This window comes from Anomaloglossus baeobatrachus, chromosome 6 (assembly GCF_048569485.1).
Source record: "Anomaloglossus baeobatrachus isolate aAnoBae1 chromosome 6, aAnoBae1.hap1, whole genome shotgun sequence".
Classification (NCBI taxonomy): domain Eukaryota; kingdom Metazoa; phylum Chordata; class Amphibia; order Anura; family Aromobatidae; genus Anomaloglossus; species Anomaloglossus baeobatrachus.
In genome coordinates this window covers 567842890-567861367 of record NC_134358.1, presented here as the reverse complement: position 1 = coordinate 567861367, position 18478 = coordinate 567842890, and the positions used below count along the sequence as shown (strand labels likewise).

The following is an 18478-nucleotide window of genomic DNA, read 5'->3' as shown; positions in this document are numbered from 1 at the left end:
GTGACCGTGGCTCCACACCCCGATGGAGTCACATAATAGCGGAAATCTGTAGTGCGCGGCTGTCACGACTTCCACTTGTGGCGCAGCAGCTGCTTATAATGCACCAAGTGTAATAAAAGGCGCCATCCTCTTCATAAATGTGGCGCACATTACGCCGGCGCGTTTCTTATTGCTTCGTGTGCCCCGCACGCATAGACACAATCAGGTGGAGAAAGAGCCACGTGTCCTCATCAGGTATCTCAGCCCTGCGTGGCTTCATGTCCCGCAGCTGCACGTGTATCCGCACGCCGAGGATCCTCCAGGGCTCTGCCGCCGCCTCCGGTTTCTAGTGATTAAGTCGGTGCAGGCCCAAAAGATTTCGGATTCACGAAAATGAATATATGATGACCCCAGAAAAGTATCTGGCAAAACGCTCGTTTAGATATTTCTTGGGATTTACAGATTCACTTGTGGAGATCTTCACAGCTACCATGGCTGCGCATATATCACATATGGCCACACCGACGCCGTCCATCGCATCGCTGCTTATTGTGCATGGAATGTGTCAGTGGGGTAATAATGGTGTAGACAGTCACTGGGTCGGACCTGAGCCGTTTACAGAATCACTGCACGCCTCTGCTTCCCGAAACCCCAACTGTACCTCCATTCTACGGATGTCGATGGATAATACGGTGGTGAAGAAGAACATCTGCAGGAAGAAGTCCGATACCAACCCGACCACAGCGAAGAGGCAGAACTCCTGGGAGAGAAGAAACGAGAGGAACATGAGAGGAGGAGCACGAGGAGGAGGAGGAGCGCGAGGAGGAGGAGGAGCGCGAGGGGAGGAGGAGCGCGAGGGGAGGAGGAGCGCGAGGGGAGGAGGAGCGCGAGGGGAGGAGGAGCGCGAGGGGAGGAGGAGCGCGAGGGGAGGAGGAGCGCGAGGGGAGGAGGAGCGCGAGAGGAGGAGGAGCACGAGAGGAGGAGGAGCACGAGAGGAGGAGGAGCACGAGAGGAGGAGGAGCACGAGAAATAATAATAATGAAGGGAATTTTGTTTACTTACCGTAAATTCCTTTTCTTCTAGCTCTAATTGGGAGACCCAGACAATTGGGTGTATAGGCTATGCCTCCGGAGGCAGCACAAAGTATTACACTCAAAAGTGTTAAGCCCCTCCCCTTCTGCCTATACACTCCCCGTGCTCCCACGGGCTGCTCAGTTTTGGTGCAAAAGCAAGAAGGAGGAAAAAGAATTATAAACTGGTTTAAAGTAACTTCAATCCGAAGGAATATCGGAGAACTGAAACCATTCAACATGAATGACATGTGTACACAAAAAAACAGGGGCGGGTGCTGGGTCTCCCAATTAGAGCTAGAAGAAAAGGAATTTACGGTAAGTAAACAAAATTCCCTTCTTCTTTGTCGCTCTATTGGGAGACCCAGACAATTGGGATGTCCAAAAGCAATCCCTGGGTGGGTAAAATAATACCTCGTAAGAGAGCCGTAAAACGGCCTTTTCCTACAGGTGCGCAATCGCCGCCTGAAGGACTCGTCTACCTAGGCTGGCATCCGCCGAAGCATAGGTATGCAACTGATAGTGTTTCGTGAAAGTGTGCAGGCTCGACCAGGTAGCCGCCTGACACACCTGCTGAGCCGTATCCTGGTGTCTCAAAGCCCAGGACGCACCCACGGCTCTGGTAGAATGGACCTTCAGCCCTGAGGGAACCGGAAGCCCAGCCGAACGGTGGACTTCGAGAATTGGCTCCTTGATCCACCGAGCCAAGGTTGATTTGGAAGCCGGTGACCCTTTACGCTGGCCAGCGACAAGGACAAAGAGTGCATCCGAGCGGCGCAGGGGCGCCGTACGAGAAATGTAGAGTCTGAGTGCTCTCACCAGATCTAACAAGTGCAAATCCTGTTCACATTGGTGAACTGGATGAGGACAAAAAGAAGGTAAGGAGATATCCTGATTGAGATGAAAGGGGGATACCACCTTAGAGAGAAAGTCCGGAACCGGACGCAGAACCACCTTGTCCTGGTGAAACACCAGGAAAGGGGCTTTGCATGACAATGCAGCTAGCTCGGACACTCTCCGAAGTGAAGTGACTGCTACTAGAAAAAAACCACTTTCTGCGAAAGGCGTGAGAGAGAAATATCTCTCATTGTCTCGAATGGTGATTTCTAAAGAACCAGCAGCACCCTGTTCAGAATCCAGGGTTCTAACGGCCGCTTGTAAGGAGGGACGATGTGACAAACCCCCTGCAGGAACGTGCGTACCTGTGGAAGTCTGGCTAGGCGCTTCTGGAAAAAACACAGAGAGCGCTGAGACTTGTCCCTTAAGGGAGCTGAGCGACAAACCCTTTTCCAGTCCAGATTGAAGGAAGGACAGAAAAAATGGGCAAGGCAAAGTGCTAGGGAGAAGAACCCTGAGCAGAGCACCACGACAGGAAAATTTTCCACGTCCTGTGGTAGATCTTGGCGGACGTTGGTTTCCTAGCCTGTCTCATAGTGGCAATGACGTCTTGAGATAATCCTGAAGACGCTAGGATCCAGGACTCAATGGCCACACAGTCAGGTTGAGGGCCACAGAATTGAGATGGAAAAAACGGCCCTTGAGATAACAAGTCTGGTCGGTCTGGTAGTGCCCACGGTTGGCCGACCGTGAGAAGCCACAGATCCGGGTACCACGACCTCCTCGGCCAGTCTGGAGCGACGAGGATGACGCGGCGGCAGTCGGTCCTGATCTTGCGTAACACACTGGGCAACAGTGCCAGCGGAGGAACACATAAGGGAGCTGAAACTGCGACCAATCCTGAACTAAGGCGTCTGCCGCCAGAGCTCTGGGATCTTGAGACCGTGCCATGAACGTCGGTACCTTGTAATTGTGCCGGGACGCCATGAAGTCGACGTCCGGCACCCCCCAGCGGCAACAGATCTCCTGAAACACGCCCGGGTGAAGGGACCATTCCCCTGTGTCCATGCCCTGGCGACTGAGATAATCCGCTTCCCAGTTTTCCACGCCTGGAATGTGAACTGCAGAGATGGTGGAGGCCGTGGCTTCCACCCACATCAAAATCCGCCGGACTTCCTGGGAGGCTTGCCGACTGCGTGTGCCGCCTTGGTGGTTGATGTATGCCACCACTGTGGAATTGTCCGACTGAATTCTGATCTGCTTGCCTTCCAGCCACTGCTGGAAAGCTTTCAGGGCAAGATAGACTGCTCTGATCTCCAGAACATTGATCTGAAGCGAGAACTCTTGCTGGGTCCACGTACCCTGAGCCCTGTGGTGGAGAAAAACCGCTCCCCACCCTGACAGACTCGCGTCCGTCGTGACTACTTCCCAGGATGAGGGTAGGAAAGATTTCCCCTTCGCTAATGAAGTGGGAATAAGCCACCACCAAAGGGAAGCTTTGGTCGTCTGAGAGAGGGAGACGGTCCTGACGAGGGACGTCGGCTTCCTGTCCCATTTGCATAGGATGTCCCATTGAAGGGGACGCAGGTGAAATTGCGCGAAAGGGACTGCCTCCATTGCTGTCACCATCTTCCCCAGGAAGTGCGTGAGGCGCCTCCCGGGATGTGACTGGCCTTGAAGGAGAGATTGTACCCCTTTCCGTAGTGACTGCTGTTTGATCAGCGGAAGCTTCACTATCGCTGAGAGTATGAAACTTCGTGCCAAGATATGTCAGCGATTGGGCCGGTGTCAGATTTGACTTTGGAGAATTGCTGATCCACCCGAAACCCTGGAGAGTTTCCAGGGTAGCGTCAAGGCTGCGTTGGCATGCCTCTATAGAGGGTGCCTTGATCAGCAGATCGTCCAAATACTGGATCACCGAGTGACCCAGGGAGTGTAGAAGCGCTACTACAGTAGCCATAACCTTGGTAAAAACCCGTGGGGCTGTTGCCAGGCCGAACGGCAGTGCCACGAATTGCAGGTATTCGTGTCCTATGGCGAAGCGCAAGAAGCGCTGGTGCTCTGGAGCAATCGGTACATGGGGATAAGCATTTTTGATATCGATTGATGCAAGGAAATCTCCTTGGGACATTGAGGCGATGACGGAGCGGAGGGATTCCATCCGGAACCGCCTGGTTTTTACCCGTCTGTTTGGACGTGACTTAGACCGCCCTGCATCAGAGCTCCTTTGTCTTTCTGAGACCTTGTGGACGAGGAGAATTGGGACCTGCCCGCGCCCCGAGAGGAGCGAAACCTCGACTGCCCTCTCCTCTGTTGGGATATGTTTGGTTGGGACTGGGGTAAGTATGTATCCTTTCCCTTGGATTGTTTGATGACTTCATCCAGACGCTCGCCAAACAACCTGTCGCCACAAATTGGCAAACTGGTTAAGCGCTTTTTTGGAAGCAGAATCTGCCTTCCATTCCCGTAGCCATAAGGCCCTGCGGAGTACCCCCGAATTGGCGGCCGCAACCGCCGTACAGCTCGCAGAGTCCAGGACAGCACTAATAGCGTTGCCGAGGTTTGGGAGGTAATGGATGCCACTTGTGGCGCGGACGTGCATGTGGCTGCTTCAATTTGCGCTTGACCTGCTGAGATAGCTTGTAGCGCCCATACGGCTGCGAATGCTGGGGCAAAAGAAGCGCCGATCGCTTCATAGATGGATTTCAACCAGAGCTCCATCTGCCTGTCAGTGGCATCCTTGAGTGAACCTTCATCTTCCACTGCAAGTAATGATCTAGCCCCCAGTCTGTGAGATTGGAGGGTCCACTCTGAGACACTGAGTCCGACCTTTAACCACGTCAGGTGGAAAAGGACAACGTGTATCCTTAAGGCGCTAAGAAAAAACGCTTATCTGGACAAGCATGGTGATTCTGGACTGCCTCTCTGGAATCAGAATGGTCTAGAAACATACTCGGTGTACGCTTGGGGAACCTGAACCGGAATTACTCCTGCTGATAATCTGACTCCTCTGCCGGAGGAGCTGAGGGAGAAATATCCAGCATTTGATTGATGGACGCAATGAGATCGTTCACTATGGCGTCCCCGTCTGGAGTATTACGATTGAGAGCGCCCTCAGGATCAGAATCCTGATCAGCTGTCTCCGCATCATCAACCGGAGATTCCCCCCGCTGAGACCCTGAACAACATGATGTCGAGGGAAAATCTAAGCGAGCTCGCTTAGTCGGTCTGGGGCTGGGGTCTAAGTCAGAACCCTCAGCCTGGAAATTGTGTCCCGGGAGGACATTGTTGGTCCAATTGAGGGGGGCCAGGGAACAATGATTCAACAGAGTCCCTTTGCTGAGATACCGGCCTGGACTGCAAGGCTTCTAGTATCTCAGCCATAGTCTCAGAGAGTTTTGCAAACTCCATCCCCGTCATTAAGGACCGTGTCAACAGGTGTCTCCCCCTGGGCCCCTCTTAGCAGATGCTCTGGCTGAAGAAGAGAGTCACAGGGGCCACACATTGCCCACAATGAGGGTCAATGGGACCTGCCGGCAGCTGGGTCGTACAAGCGGCGCAGGCAGCATAATAAGCCTGTGTTTTGGCACCCCTGTCTTTGTGGGCGCCATGCTATTGTTTTCCCTGATTAACACCAAAGGGTAAATAGCCATAATGAACTGTGCTCATACAGTGTAAAGTATATAGTAATAACACAGAATGTATCAATACACTACAGCACCATGGGGCTAACACCACAGGTGCTGCTTACCAGCCGCCTAAGGCGGTTGTGAGGCCACCAGAGACCGTGTCTGGGTCTCCCAGGGTTAATCCCTCTCTGCAGCGTCGGAGGAGCTGACAGGAAATGGCTGCGGCGTCCTGCCGAGAGAAGGGAGCCGTGGGCATCTCACACAGTGCACAGTGAGGGGAGTGGAGTATGCAAAGCATGCTCCAGCCCTCATGCTGCTCGTTTGTCCCTCTCTTCCGTGCAGCGTCCCGCCCTTCCCCTGCCTGTCAGGGCTGAGGGCGGGAAAAAGGAAGCTAGGCCGCAAGAAAGCCGGGGACTCGAGTATAAGCGTCGCCGCCGTAAAAGCGCGGCCGACGCCGAAGTCCCCGGCGAACTACAAGTCCCAGGCGCGCCGCAGTTTCACATGGCAGCGGCGGTTAGCGCGGTAGCCCCTACATATAAACACACTCAGCGACGCTGAGTGTGTAATGGCACATATAGACCCGGTCAGCGCCGCGGTCCCCGGTGCACTAGCACACCCAGCAAAGCTGAGGTGTTGCCGTGCACGGTCCCTACAGGGATACAGAGTACCTCCAAGATGCAGGGCCATGTCCCTGAACGGTACCCGGCTCCTATCCAGCATGGTCCTCAGGAGCTGTGGATGGAGCACGGTCTCCTGTGCCTGGAGACCGATAGGATCCCACTTCACCAGAGCCCTGAGGGGGATGGGGAAGGAAAGCAGCATGTGGGCTCCAGCCTCCGTACCCGCAATGGATACCTCAACCTTAACAACACCGCCGACAAAAAGTGGGGTGAGAAGGGAGCATGCTGGGGGCCCTATATGGGCCCACTTTTCTTCCATCCGACCTGGTCAGCAGCTGCTGCTGACCAATCTATGGAGCTGTGCTGTGCATGTCTGCCTCCTTCGCACAAAGCATAAAAACTGAGCAGCCCGTGGGAGCACGGGGAGTGTATAGGCAGAAGGGGAGGGGCTTAACACTTTTGAGTGTAATACTTTGTGCTGCCTCCGGAGGCATAGCCTATACACCCAATGGTCTGGGTCTCCCAATAGAGCGACAAAGAAAATAAGTTTTATTTCTATAGCGCCAACATATTCCACAGCGCTTTACAATTAAGAGAGGACATGTACAGACAATATGAGACAATACAAAATAACAACATTAAGATACCAGGAGGAGTGAGGGCCCTGCTCGTAAGCTACAGTCTATGAGGAAATAGTGGGGGCACAAAAGGTGAATGGGGGGAGAAAAGCTCGTCATATATGGTCCGGCCATCGATTTAATAGGGGATTCAAAAGCAGCTGCATGAACCCATCGGTGAGAATTTATACAGGTACAGGGGACGAGAACTGGAAGTAAGTTTTTTGAAGGGCAGAAAGGGACTAGATTAGATCAGGGCAGTGAGGGGATAGGCCGGTCTAAAGAAATGCATTTTTAGGGCCCGCTTAAAGGTGTGGATGTTGGGAATTAATCGTATTTCTCTTGGTAGTGTGTACCAGAGCATAGCCGCAGCTCGTGAGAAGTCTTGAAGACGGGAGTGGGAGGTTCGAATTGTTGAGGATGTCAGTCTTAGGTCATTAGCAGAGCGGAGGGCACGGGTGGGGTGATAGACAGAGAAAGAAGGAGCACGAGAGGAGAAGGAGCACGAGGAGGAGGGGGAGCACGAGGAGGAGGGGGAGCACGAGGAGGAGGGGGAGCACGAGGAGGAGGGGGAGCACGAGGAGGAGGGGGAGCACGAGAGGAGGGGGAGCACGAGAGGAGGGGGAGCACGAGAGGAGGAGGAGCACGAGAGGAGGAGGAGCACGAGAGGAGGAGGAGCACAAGAGGAGGAGGAGCACAAGAGGAGGAGGAGCACAAGAGGAGGAGGAGCACAAGAGGAGGAGGAGCACGAGAGGAGGAGGAGCACGAGAGGAGGAAGAGCACGAGAGGAGGAGGAGCACGAGAGGAGAAGGCGCACGAGAGGAGGAGGAGCACGAGAGGAGGAGGAGCACGAGAGGAGGAGGAGCACGAGAGGAGGAGGAGCACGAGAGGAGGAGGAGCACGAGAGGAGGAGGAGGAGCACGAGGAGGAGGAGCACGAGGAGGAGGAGGAGCACGAGGAGGAGGAGGAGGAGCACGAGGAGGAGGGGCACAAGAGGAGGAGGAGCACAAGAGGAGGAGGAGCACAAGAGGAGGAGGAGCACAAGAGGAGGAGGAGCACAAGAGGAGGAGGAGCACGAGAGGAGGAGGAGCACGAGAGGAGGAGGAGCACGAGAGGAGGAAGAGCACGAGAGGAGGAGGAGCACGAGAGGAGGAGGAGCACGAGAGGAGAAGGCGCACGAGAGGAGGAGGCGCACGAGAGGAGGAGGAGCACGAGAGGAGGAGGAGCACGAGAGGAGGAGGAGCACGAGAGGAGGAGGAGCACGAGAGGAGGAGGAGCACGAGGAGGAGGAGGAGGAGCACGAGGAGGAGGAGGAGGAGGAGCACGAGGAGGAGGAGCACGAGGAGGAGGGGGAGCACGAGGAGGAGGAGGAGCACGAGGAGGAGGAGGAGCACGAGGAGGAGGAGCACGAGGAGGAGGAGGAGCACGAGGAGGAGGGGGAGCACGAGGAGGAGGGGGAGCACGAGGAGGAGGGGGAGCACGAGGAGGAGGGGGAGCACGAGGAGGAGGGGGAGCACGAGGAGGAGGGGGAGCACGAGGAGGAGGGGGAGCACGAGGAGGAGGGGGAGCACGAGGAGGAGGGGGAGCACGAGGAGGAGGGGGAGCACGAGGAGGAGGGGGAGCACGAGGAGGAGGAGGAGCACGAGGAGGAGGAGGACGAGGAGGAGGAGGAGCACGAGAAGAGAATTGAAGCATGAGGGGAGGAGCACAAGGGGAGGAGCACGAGGGGGAGGAGCGCCAGAGGAGAAGGAGCGCCAGAGGAGGAGGAGCGCCAGAGGAGGAGGAGTGCCAGAGGAGGAGGAGCGCCAGAGGAGAGAAGAGCAGCAGCATGAGCAGTGAAGAGCAATAGCATGAAGAGGAGGAGCATTAGCATGAAGAGGAGGAGCATTAGCATGAAGAGGAGGAGCATTAGCATGAAGAGGAGGAGCATTAGCATGAAGAGGAGGAGCAATAGTATGAAGAGGAGGAGCAATAGCATGAAGAGGAGGAGCATTAGCATGAAGAGGAGGAGTATTAGCATGAGGAGGAGGAACCTGCAGCCAAAGTCGGACATGTACCCTATTGCTTATAGATGACCTGCTCCTTGACAGATCGGTGTCTGGGGCACAAGCTCCATTCTCACCCCTCAGACTGAAGACAGTCCCATATTTTCCTATGACTAGAAAGCATTTCCTTAATCCGCCCACATATAACAGATGTTATTACACCGGTCCTGACAAAGTTCAGAGGTTCAGCCACTTGTGGGTGTCAGAGTATAAATTAGAGAACCTGGTTATTCATCCGGATCTGTATTCTGTGGTTCCCGGTCAGGAGCGCTGTGAACCTCCTCCGGCATCCACGGCTGATCTTTTGATTACCGGCCGGTCGTGATGTCATTGGTGCAGAGCGATGCACAACATAGCGCCAGAAGGGTGATCAAACCATGAGCGGCGGATGCTGCATATTGGAGGAGGTTTGTCAGGCTTTTGTCCAATAGCAATCGACTACTGGGTCCCACAAATCTATTAGCTCATCTCTGTTCATTAGTTATGTATGTGGGGGTCCCAAACATCCCCAATGGACATGGACGCTCTGCTGAGGGTGGGATATTTAGCATCGGAAAGATTCCTCTCTGCCAGTCTAGAAAACATCGTCATCTGCACCTCACAAAATGTGCCCACTCCGGCCAGAGTCTAGTGAAGGTCCTCGGCCCCTACGTGACTTTTGAGAAGATTCCTTTCATTCTACAGTAAATACCCTCACCTTCCCCATGGTCCCAAAGAGCGGCTCCACCCTCCCCGCAGACCCAGAGAATGGCCCCCCACAAGTCCCAGGGAGTGGCCAGCACATTTTGCCACGGTCCCAGAGAGCAACTAAACTCCCCAGGCATTTCCCAGAGAAGGGCCCTCACCCTCCCGGCAGTCCCAGAGAAGGGCCCTCGTCCTCCCGGCAGTCCCAGAGAAGGGCCCTCGTCCTCCCGGCAGTCCCAGAGAAGGGCCCTCGTCCTCCCGGCAGTCCCAGAGAAGGGCCCTCGTCCTCCCGGCAGTCCCAGAGAAGGGCCCTCACCCTCCCGGCAGTCCCAGAGAAGGGACCTCACCCTCCCGGCAGTCCCAGAGAAGGGCCCTCACCCTCCCGGCAGTCCCAGAGAAGGGCCCTCACCCTCCCGGCAGTCCCAGAGAAGGGCCCTCACCCTCCCGGCAGTCCCAGAGAAGGGCCCTCACCCTCCCGGCAGTCCCAGAGAAGGGCCCTCACCCTTCCAGCAGTCCCAGAGAAGGGCCCTCACCCTCCCGGCAGTCCCAGAGAAGGGCCCTCGTCCTCCCGGCAGTCCCAGAGAAGGGCCCTCGTCCTCCCGGCAGTCCCAGAGAAAGGTCCTCACCCTCCCGGCAGTCCCAGAGAAGGGCCCTCGTCCTTCCGGCAGTCCCAGAGAAAGGTCCTCACCCTCCCGGCAGTCCCAGAGAACAGCCAAACTCTCCCACCAGTCCCAGAGAGTGGACACCACACTTCCACGGTCCCAAAGAGCGGCCCCCCACACTTCCCACAGAGCGGCCCCACCCTCCCCACAGCCAACAAAGAATGACTCCCACCCTCCGCGCGGCCCCAGAGAGTGAACACCACACTTTCCTCAGTCCCAGAAAGCGGCATCAACTTCCCCTCAGTCCCATGAATGGCCCCCAGCCTCCCGGCAGCCCCCGTAAGTGGCCCCCACACTTCCCACAGTCCCAGAGAGCGGCCCATCCTTGCATCCTTTGGTTCCTGCTCACAACCTCAGTACAGCTGACCTGTAGCTCCAGTGGGGGGCGCCGCTGCTCACCTCCTGCACTTGATTGTTCTGAAGGCTGGAAAGGTTCAGTGAGTGCAGAGGAGCAATGTCCTTTATGGTTAGATCTGATAACAGAGAGCACAGACGAGAGGGAATCCCTGTAACCTGCTGATCACAGATTGTGTCTCACCTGAATGGCAGGAACCAGAGTGAAATATCCGATCAGGATGATCCCCAGCTCTGTGGCCATGTTCTTCATGATGGACCAGCTCTCGTTACTTAACCCTGAACACGCCAGACAGAAACCGAGAGGTAGATTAGAGGGGGATCTGTACAGAAGTCCCAGACCCACAGGACCCGGGGGTCACTCACCTTGTGCTATGCGGAGCTTCACCTCAAGGTCAACCGGAGTGGACACAACAGATTTCGTCAGCACCAAAACATTCTCTAATCCGATGACCACAACCAGATAAGGGAAGATCTCCCTGCGGGAAGAGACATAAGGAGGTGACTATAGCCGCGGGGGTCCAAGACCCTAGCATGTCATCTATCAATCCCACAGCTACATACCCGCCATTGAGGGTCGGAGTCAGCCCAAAAAGGGTGCACAGTCCCACCGACATCAGCAGCGAGCTCAGCACGGTCACCACCGCGGCCAGGGCCAGGCCCCATTTGGACTTCACCAGGTCGATCTTCCCTGTAAGGCAAATAAATAAACAAATATAAATAATACCGCAAACGTAGGCAACGATGAGCAGATTTTCCAAGCCGCCGGTCCTCACTGTGCTCCACTAATTGTTTGTTTCTTTCAGCACTTTGCAATTTTACCCATTTATCAAGTTGCAACGACCCCTTTAATGTTCTCCACCAATTTACGGTAGGCAGCTGCCGGGCAGAGCTAAGCGGCGAGCAGCTGCCGGGCAGAGCTAAGCGGCGAGCAGCTGCCGGGCAGAGCTAAGCGGCGAGCAGCTGCCGGGCAGAGCTAAGCGGCGAGCAGCTGCCGGGCAGAGCTAAGCGGCGAGCAGCTGCCGGGCAGAGCTAAGCGGCGAGCAGCTGCCGGGCAGAGCTAAGCGGCGAGCAGCTGCCGGGCAGAGTTAAGCGGCGAGCAGCTGCCGGGCAGAGTTAAGCGGCGAGCAGCTGCCGGGCAGAGTTAAGCGGCGAGCAGCTGCCGGGCAGAGTTAAGCGGCGAGCAGCTGCCGGGCAGAATGATGGATGACTTGGCTACCGCTCAATTAGTGCAATTATCAATCAGCCCTCCTCCCCCGTCAGTGAGCATGCACGTACTGGTGGAGAAGTAGATGTACGCAAACAGGATGAAGTAGGTGGTGACCAGTGGAATGAGCTCGGCGATTCCGATCTCCTCCTTGAAGTGGACGTGCACCATGTGGTGCCCCCGGGTGGTGCAGTTGGTGCTGGGGTGCAGCTGTCTCAGGCGGGTTCTCAGGCTGCTCAGGAACCTGCCGATATAACAGGGATGTGATCTGATCACGCACAGGAGAAGGTTTGTTACTCTGTGACGCCCTTCTGTAGGGCATTGCTCAGGACCTACCTGGCATCGTATTTGCGCAGCGCCAGTGTGATGGTGTAAGTCACGATCCGCTTGCGGTTGTACAGGCTGATGCCGCTCTGCTTCCCGGGGACTCCGAACAGCAGATCTGCAGAGGAGAGAAGGGGACGGGAATAACCTCGAAGAATGGACGCGTCTTGTCGAAAGGAAGCCGCTGGCCCGGGGCTCGCCTACCTCGCAGGGTGGCCGACGTCTGCAGGGTTTTGGGCTCATGTTGTTGGATGGTTCGGATCAGGTCCGGATCCTGGTTGAATTGTTCTCGGTTGTTCTGCCAGAAGTTGCCCGGGGACAGGAGGAGGCAGCCATGTTCTGGAAGCTTCTCTCGGAGCTTCTTCAGTCCCGGAAGGAGGTCGGTCACCTGCAAACACACGTCTTCCAGGCTCGTCTCGCTGCTCCTGAGGGAAAACCCAAAACAGTCCAGTAATGTGAATGAAGGCAGAAAACGCAACATCTTCCAGATCACAGCAGTTACTCTGTATCCTCCATCAAAGACCCAAAGTCCAAGAGACCGTGCTCACAATTACCTCTCTCTGAGCACATGATTCCTGATCTCCTCCACTAATCCAAACACCCGGGACAGAGGAGAGCGGAAGACGTCCACCGCCAGGAAGTTCTTGTCCCACGGCGAGACCACTGCCTTCACCAGAACCTGCTGGATGTAGGCAACGGGCCGGCCGAGATACTGCAGAGACCAAAACATACATGTAAGAGCGCAGCTCCGGAGTATAATGCGGGATGCAACTCAGGATCAGTAATGTATGTACACAGTGACTGCACCAGCAGAATAGTGAGTGCAGCTCTGGGGTTTAATACAGGAGGTAACTCCAGATCAGTAATGCAATGTATGTACAGTGACTGCACCAGCAGAATAGTGAGTGCAGCTCTGGAGTATAATGCAGGAGGTAACTCAGGATCAGTAATGTAATGTATGTACACAGTGATTGCACCAGCAGAATAGTGAGTGCAGCTCTGGAGTATAATACAGGATGTTACTCCGGATCAGTAATGTAATGTCTGTACACAGTGACTGCAGCAGCAGAATAGTGAGTGCAGCTCTGGAGTATAATACAGGATGTTACTCCGGATCAGTAATGTAATGTATGTAGTCAGTGGATGCACTTGTATTAGATACTATCTCAGCAGTGATACACACATTACACGGATACAATATTGTGCGCCCGGCGCTCTGTATTTTGGGGGATGTCACGGCCTCGTCTATATCCTGGTACTAAGGTCGGTAATCAGATCCTTGTTGTGCAGATAACATCACACGTGGTCAGATAACAGGCAGGTGAGCAAGGTCTCTCCCTGCAGAGATGTGATGGGTTTGGTCCTGTGTGCAGCCGGTGCGGGGCGCAGGGTGGTGCATGTGACGCTGCCGCAGCTCTGCTACGTCTCGGATTATCATCTCTGGGGTCTGTGTCCTCAGACTCTTCAGCTTTTCTCCAGTCATCTGCACCATCTTACCCTTCCTGTGTAATGCGGGTGGAGGACAAATTGCTAATTCTACTTCTTGAATGTAAACTATCCACTCACCCAGTCCGGGCGGTCGCTGCGGTCTTCAGGGCTCCGTTCAGCCGGGGGAGGGGAGTAGTCTTTCACGGGTGTGATGTACTCAACGGGCCCGGTGCCGGGGAGAGGAAGCTTCAGGAGAGGAGAGCTGGAGGAAGAAGAGGCAGCGACAGTTAGAAAGGCTCTGCGCCAAAGTGTGTCTGATGGGGCCGGTACAGAGCAGCGTGGACCTGACGGACCCCGCAACTTACACTCATTAGACCCAGTAAGGATCCTGTGAGCAAAAATATGAGAGATCAGATTACAGCTGCCGACTACAGTCTATACGGGAGGACGTGACTGAAGGAGCGGGAAAAGGGCTTTATCCCACATTAGAGCTACAGTCACAGCTACACCGCTCAGTGCTGCTGTGTAATATCCTCTGTATTGCAGCTTTGTAGTAAGTGTTTTATCTCATCTGACTACTGGATGTACAGCTACACAGCTCACTACTGCTGTGTAATATCCTCTGTATTGCAGGTTTGTAGTAAATGTTTTATCCCACGTCAGAGCTACAGTCACAGCTACACCGCTCAGTGCTGCTATGTAATATCCTCTGTATTGCAGGTTTGTAGTAAGTGTTTTATCTCACGTCAGAGCTACAGTCACAGCTACACCGCTCAGTGCTGCTGTGTAATATCCTCTGTATTGCAGGTTTGTAGTAAGTGTCTTATCTCACGTCAGAGCTACAGTCACAGCTACACCGCTCAGTGCTGCTGTGTAATATCCTCTGTATTGCAGGTTTGTAGTAAGTGTTTTATCTCACGTCAGAGCTACAGTCACAGCTACAACGCTCAGTGCTGCTGTGTAATATCCTCTGTACTGCAGCTTTGTAATAAGTGTTTTATCTCATCTGACTACTGGATGTACAGCTACACCGCTCAGTACTGCTGTGTAATATCTTCTGTATTGTAGCTTTGTAGTAAGTGTTTTATCTCATCTGACTACTGGATGTACAGCTACACAGCTCAGTGCTGCTGTGTAATATCCTCTGTACTGCAGCTTTGTAATAAGTGTTTTATCTCATCTGACTACTGGATGTACAGCTACACAGCTCAGTGCTGCTGTCTAATAGCCTAGAAGCTGTTGTTTTCAAGTGTTTTATCCCATCCAGAGCTGGATTCATAAACTGCTCAGTACTGATATATATGCTGCACTGCAGCTTTCTAGTAAGTGTTTTATCTCACCTCAGTAGTGGATTCACAGCTACACTGATCAGTATTGCTAGTGATTCTGAACATGGGCTACACAGACAGGGCAGTGAGAATCCCTCGTGTCTGTGTGTGCGGTGTATGGGAGACTTCATAGCACCGAGTCCTGACCCTCCAGCTTAGAGACAACTGAAAATTAGAGACGGAGCCACAGAGGGGAAACTGGTGAAACATCCAGGATACAAGTCACATCATGGTCAGAACTAATGTTATGTATTCTTCAGCTGCCCGGACCCAGGATCTGTGTAATCTCATACTATACTTTTCCTTGAGTGTAAACTAAAGTAAGAAACCCATGCTGCTGCAGTGACCGCACCCCGACCGCACCCTGACCGCACTCTGACCGCACCCTGACCACACAGGGGTCACCTGTACAGAACCATCGCCCAAAGGGCTATAGGGGTGCAGGACAAAAAGAATTACACCGGCCCCTGTGCCAGAGGGAGCTGCACAGGAGAGCCCACATCACACAGTAACACATCCCCTCCTCCCCGATCCTGCACCGCAGCAGCCAGCTCCAGAGAAGAGGTCCAGCCGGAAATATCAGTAACTGACGCAGAGGTGACACCTCCACCTGGAGCCGCCGCTGTGAACCGATGCGAGCCGACACTCCGAGGCCTAATATAACCGCATCACACCGGCACGAAAGAGGCGGCAACAAGGGGCAAACACATCAACTGTGGAGTATTACAGAAAAGACAGGAGGCTGCAGTATAGCAATTATATTCATGTACATACGGGCAGCATTATAGCAGTTATATTCTTGTACACAGGGGCAGTATTACAGTAGTTATATTCTTGTACATAGGAGCAGTATTATAGTAGTTATATTCTTGTATATAGGAGGCAGTATTATAGCGGTTATATTCTTGTACATAGGGGCAGTATTATAGTAGTTATATTCTTGTATATAGGAGGCAGTATTATAGTAGTTATATTCTTGTATATAGGAGGCAGTATTATAGCAGTTATATTCTTGTACACAGGGGCAGTATTACAGTAGTTATATTCTTGTACATAGGGGGGCAGTATTATAGTAGTTATATTCTTGTACATATGAGCAGTATTATAGTAGTTATATTCTTGTACATAGGTGATAGTATTATAGTAGTTATATTCTTGTACATAGGAGCAGTATTATAGTAGTTATATTCTTGTACATATGAGCAGTATTATAGTCGTTATATTCTTGTACATAGGGGGCAGTATTATAGTAGTTATATTCTTGTACATAGGGGGCAGTATTATAGTAGTTATATTCTTGTACATAGGGGGCAGTATTATAGTAGTTATATTCTTGTACATAGGGGCAGTATTATAGTAGTTAAATTCTTGTACATAGGAGCAGTATTATAGTAGTTATATTCTTGTACATAGGGAGCAGTATTAGGCTATGTGCCCACGGAGACATTGTCCTGCGGATATATCCGCAAGACATTCCGCAGGTGCTCCCAGAAATCCGCAACAGAACTTTCTCTGTTTCAATGCTGCGGATATACAGCAGAATGTCGTGCGGATATGCTGCGGGCATTCTGCATTGAGGATACAGTACCATGGCTTCGGCACTGCATCCTCAATGCAGAACAAGTGCTGCAGTGATCGGGGTGCTCATACTTACCTCCATCATGCAGCACCTCGCTTTCCGGCGGCCGGGTCACTGTCAGGCAGCGTCTGGTTCACTGTGCTGGAGGTGGTCGGGCCTGAACTAGCTCCGGCTGTCACATGACCGGAGCTCGTGCAGGCCCCGCCCACAACTTCCTTCCTGTACCTGGCTGGATCCACTGCACTGCTGCCGCTGCCGCTACACCGGACGGAGAAAGTGACTCGGCTCTCTATCAAGGCAGGTAAGTATATGGGACCCTGCGGAGAAATCCGCAACAATAATTGACATACTGCAGATTTTTCCGCACTAAAATCCGCACGATTTCCGCTGCGGAAAAATCCGCAGCATGGGCACAGCATTTCCCAAATGCCATAGAAATGGCTGGGGAGTAGCTGTGCTGCAGATTTCTGGAAAATCCGCGGCTTTTCCGCGAGAAATCCGCAGCAAAATCCGCGCATTTTCCGCAGCGTGGGCACATAACCTTATAGTAGTTATATTCTTGTACATATGAGCAGTATTATAGTAGTTATATTCTTGTATATAGAAGGCAGTATTAAAGTAGTTATATTCTTGTACATAGGGGCAGTATTATGGTAGTTATATTCTTGTACACAGGGGCAGTATTATGGTAGTTATATTCTTGTACACAGGGGCAGTATTATAGTAGTTATATTCTTGTACATAGGGGCAGTATTATAGTAGTTATATTCTTGTATATAGGAGGCAGTATTATAGTAGTTATATTCTTGTACATAGGGGCAGTATTATAGTAGTTATATTCTTGTACACAGGGGCAGTATTATAGTAGTTATATTCTTGTACATAGGGGCAGTATTATAGTAGTTATATTCTTGTACATAGGGGCAGTATTATAGTAGTTATATTCTTGTACATAGGGAGCAGTATTATAGTAGTTATATTCTTGTATATAGGGGCAGTATTATAGTAGTTATAGTCTTGTACATAGGGGCAGTATTATAGTAGTTAAATTCTTGTACATAGGGGACAGTATTATAGTAGTTATATTCTTGTACATAGGAGCAGTATTATAGTAGTTATATTCTTGTATATAGGAGGCAGTATTATAGTAGTTATATTCTTGTACATAGGGGCAGTATTATAGTAGTTATATTCTTGTACATAGGGGCAGTATTATAGTAGTTATATTCTTGTATATAGCAGGGCTGTGGAGTCGGTAAGCCAAACCTTCGACTCCGACTCCGACTCCTCAAATTCTCTTGCACCGACTCCGACTCCGACTCCGACTCCGACTCCGACATATATTGCTTATAGTTAGGTGAAAAATGTATTGTAGTACATGAATATGTGTATGTGAACATCAGACATTTAATAATTTTTATGATACAATAATCAAGATATTTGGATAGAACATAAAATATATTTATTGGAATACAACTTTAGAACACAAAAAACTGTAATAAATTGTAAATATGTAATACACTATGTAATATACAGTAGATTACATATATATCTTGTGTGTGTATATACACTGTATATATATATATATATATATATATATATATATATATATATATATATATATATTACATATTTACAATTTATTAGTTTTTTGTGTTCTAAAGTTGTATTCCAATAAATATTTTATGTTCTATCCAAATATCTTGATTATTGTATCATAAAAACAATTAAATGTCTGATGTTCACATTGTACTACAATACATTTTTCACTTAAATATAAGCATTATACTAAATGTTATTATTTAGTAAAATATTCAGCACATTCTGCATTGCACTCCTGTCCCCAATTTATTATATATTTTAGGAGTCGGAGTCGGTGCATTTTATACCGACTCCAACTCCGACTCCACCAAAATGAGCTCCGACTCCGACTCCACGACTCCGACTCCACAGCCCTGGTATATAGGAGGCAGTATTATAGTAGTTATATTCTTGTACATAGGGGCAGTATTATAGTAGTTATATTCTTGTACACAGGGGCAGTATTATAGTAGTTATATTCTTGTACATAGGGGCAGTATTATAGTAGTTATATTCTTGTACATAGGGGCAGTA

The 18478-nt window shown here is 51.7% G+C and overlaps 1 protein-coding gene across 2 annotated transcripts in view; it reads right to left on the bottom strand.

Annotated features, from left to right (window-relative positions):
• SCAP (SREBF chaperone) overlaps nt 1-18478 on the bottom strand; it is a 50307-nt gene that overhangs the window by 8101 nt on the left and 23728 nt on the right. For both annotated transcript variants that reach the window (XM_075315832.1, XM_075315833.1), the window contains exons 3-11: nt 13595-13718; nt 12583-12740; nt 12233-12453; nt 12041-12146; nt 11776-11948; nt 11062-11188; nt 10864-10976; nt 10682-10776; nt 641-739 (exon numbers count right to left, since the gene is read on the bottom strand). In XM_075315832.1, the coding sequence (XP_075171947.1) occupies nt 641-739; nt 10682-10776; nt 10864-10976; nt 11062-11188; nt 11776-11948; nt 12041-12146; nt 12233-12453; nt 12583-12740; nt 13595-13718 (1216 nt within the window). The remainder of the gene's footprint in view (nt 1-640; nt 740-10681; nt 10777-10863; nt 10977-11061; nt 11189-11775; nt 11949-12040; nt 12147-12232; nt 12454-12582; nt 12741-13594; nt 13719-18478) is intronic.